The sequence below is a fragment of the Corvus brachyrhynchos genome, unplaced genomic scaffold (genome assembly GCF_000691975.1).
Source record: "Corvus brachyrhynchos isolate BGI_N302 unplaced genomic scaffold, ASM69197v1 scaffold661, whole genome shotgun sequence".
Taxonomy (NCBI): Eukaryota; Metazoa; Chordata; class Aves; order Passeriformes; family Corvidae; genus Corvus; species Corvus brachyrhynchos.
In genome coordinates this window covers 569969-572908 of record NW_008236246.1, presented here as the reverse complement: position 1 = coordinate 572908, position 2940 = coordinate 569969, and the positions used below count along the sequence as shown (strand labels likewise).

At 44.7% G+C, this 2940-nt stretch overlaps 1 protein-coding gene across 1 annotated transcript in view; it reads right to left on the bottom strand.

The window, feature by feature from the left end:
- PIGU (phosphatidylinositol glycan anchor biosynthesis class U) overlaps positions 1 to 2940 on the bottom strand; it is a 39320-nt gene that overhangs the window by 16276 nt on the left and 20104 nt on the right. The window contains exons 2-3 of the mRNA XM_017746939.1: positions 1442 to 1560; positions 101 to 160 (exon numbers count right to left, since the gene is read on the bottom strand). Coding sequence (XP_017602428.1) covers positions 101 to 160; positions 1442 to 1560 — 179 coding nt within the window. The remainder of the gene's footprint in view (positions 1 to 100; positions 161 to 1441; positions 1561 to 2940) is intronic.

Below are 2940 nucleotides of genomic sequence, written 5' to 3'. Positions count from 1 at the left end.
GGAATTTGAAATACAGGGAAGCTGAAGGACTGAAAAGAAAGTCATACTCAGCATTTCCCTGAATGGGACCTTTCAGGAGAAGCTTTCCAGGAGCACTTACCATGAACACCAGTTCAGCATATTCAATCAGGAAGTGAAAGAGATAGATTATCAGTGGGGTCTGAAAGAGAGCAGAAAGGAAATCCACATCACTACTGTCCAGATAAAATACCAGTGATTTGATGAGACAAACTACAAGAGTTGAGCAGTTCTACAAGATACTGCCAAAGGTAATTTTCCTTGGCCTCTTCTCCAACACTGGCATTTCAGAGCAAAGTGATTAATCAAAGCACACCTCCTGGTCTTTTTCCTTGCAAAGTCCTCAATGCACTTTATAAAAGACACCATCAACTCTGAAAATTGTATTCTATTCCAACTTTTCAATTCTATACAATAGTGGTAGACTTACAATAGAAAGCATACAAAGACCAGCTTTAGAAAGTAATTTTTTTTCTAGAAAATCTATTTTTTCAGGCTGTCTGCAGGTACTTCTGAATAATTTCCTACATAGCTGGTTCCCCTGTTGTTTAGATGAGTCTTTTATAATGTAAAAAGAAGAAAGCATGTTAAAACCATAAAGCAGTAGGGTTACAATCCTATCACCCTCTTACTCCTAGAGCTTTTCCCTTCTAAGGTACGAGGAAAAGCACATTTTTGAATAATTCCCATCACACAGAAGCTTAGTCTGGAAGGACTATATTTACATGCTGCAAATTCAGCCTTCACTGTGAGAAAATAAATTTCTTTTTAAATGCTTTAAAAATAATGTGAAGGTCTATATAAGCATGGAGAAATATTTCACAGTCTGGGAGAAATTCTGTCTAAAGAAGTAGAATTTAATGAAAAGTAACCAGTTTTCAGAGGATACCAAGTACCTGCTTCACCCCAGGTGACACTATGTATGAGTGTACCTTCGTATCAGTAAGACCACCCCAGGGCACAAAACCCCACAGGTGCTGAAGTGCTTTTGTTGGAATGAGGTGTTTTCAAGATGAGGAATAAATAAACTGTGTGCTTGTGCCAGTATTAGAATTTCCAGGTGCTGATACCCAGTAAATCCTATCAGACTCCCAGTGACACTGTCCCTGCTCCAGCTTGTGCTGACAGAAACAGCTGGATGTGAACAGAGTATTTCACTTATTACAGAGTTGCCCTGTCTCAGAGTTCCTTCATGCAGTAACAAATATGACACTGTCTGCCCCTGCACAGGGAATGCACTGGGATTACCTGGATTTCCTCGTGCTGGTCACTGCACAACCATTGCTCAGACAAACCACACAAATTTGGATTCTCTGCAGTCTTTGGGACAAGACAGGCGCCCAGCCTTCTCCAGGCCCTGAGCAGTCAAACGAAGACCCCTGCCACTGGAATATCACATTTAAAACCAAGCATGCAAACCAACCTCATGAAAAATAGCTCCAGAGTATGGCGAGACCCCTAAATCCAGCAGAGCTAATCCTTCGACCACTGAAACAGACAAAACACCTGCATTAGAACCCTGTAAGGTGGGAGGTGAGAGATCTCATGGTGGCAAAACTGCAGTTTTTAAAACACTGACACTCTAAGAATCTCACACTGAATGAGTGACACCAAACCTCCCAGAGCCAACAGCCAGCCAGAACTGATTTGCCCCCAGCTCTGCCATGCACGTTCCTGCATGGGCACTCACCACCTATTTATTTGTTTCAGGTACAAATGTTCTAGATGAATTCTTTTGCACTTAACACCATTTAAATCACATGCATGGTACCTCCTCCTTTTGAGTCACCTGTTAGGTGATATATGGCATGTGTGCTGGAGAAATACTCAAGTCCAAGAGGAAAACCACAACATAATATAGAATTTGAACTGTTTTGCCTCATTAGATGTAGGGAGGCCTCAAACGTCCAAAATAACAAAGGGAAGAACAGAAAAGAACAACATGTTGCCAGGCAAAGCTAAAAGCTTTATCTCTTGTTGAAACTTGCTGACATTTTATAGCCTTAATTCAGCTCCTTTGTGCTCATGGAGTTACAGCTTGCCCTGCAATGCATGTGTGTGCCTTTCCACAGAATCCCCACCCTCCTGAGCACAGAGATTCCCTGGGACTGAGCAGAACGCAGGGAAAGGAGCTAAGGGAAACGGTCCCATTTGTTCAGAGAGAAACAGGCAGGACACTGCAGGAAAACACAAGAGCTGCTCAGTTCAGTGACATGCTGGAGAAATAGATTCTGGCTGCCACCAACTTCCTGTATGGCGACAACCCAAGCTTTTCAAGATGATCCTACTTTTTCTCCTTACTATCTAGATACCTACCTTGATGCTCTAAGGTGGTATTTAGAAAGATTCAATTGCACAGGGAAGTGTGAAGTGCTACATACTGCGGAGCAAAGACCTCAGGTCATCACATGTACTTGTACTTTTGACCTTTATTACTTCTGGGCCACTCTTTTCCACCCCAAAACTGCAAATAATTTTACCTGCATAATGACTGGATACCAAAGGGACGTCTTTAAAATAAATTAAGGTTCCTAACAGACTCAGATGATACACAGATTAACGTCACTGAAAAGCCGCGATTACACTGTACCTCACTCAGCCTTCAAAAGAGAATTTGAATCACTGGTAACGTGTGGGGACACCAACTGAACAAGGGCAATGAGCTGGGGGCCGTGCAGTGCCATTCTCACCACGACGCGGTGCGTGTGCAGGGACAGCGGAACGGGACGGGCGCAGTCCAGGCTGATGGAGCCACACGCTCCGTGCCGGCTCGGTCACACGCCCGTTTGTGAGCATGTGTGACACCACCAGTGTCCCCGGCCAGCTGTGAACCGCGACGTCCTGGCTCCAGCCCTGTCCTCTGCCTCCAGCCCCGCGGCCCTCCCGCTCCCCGAAGCCGCCGAGCACCGGCTCCCCCCCGCT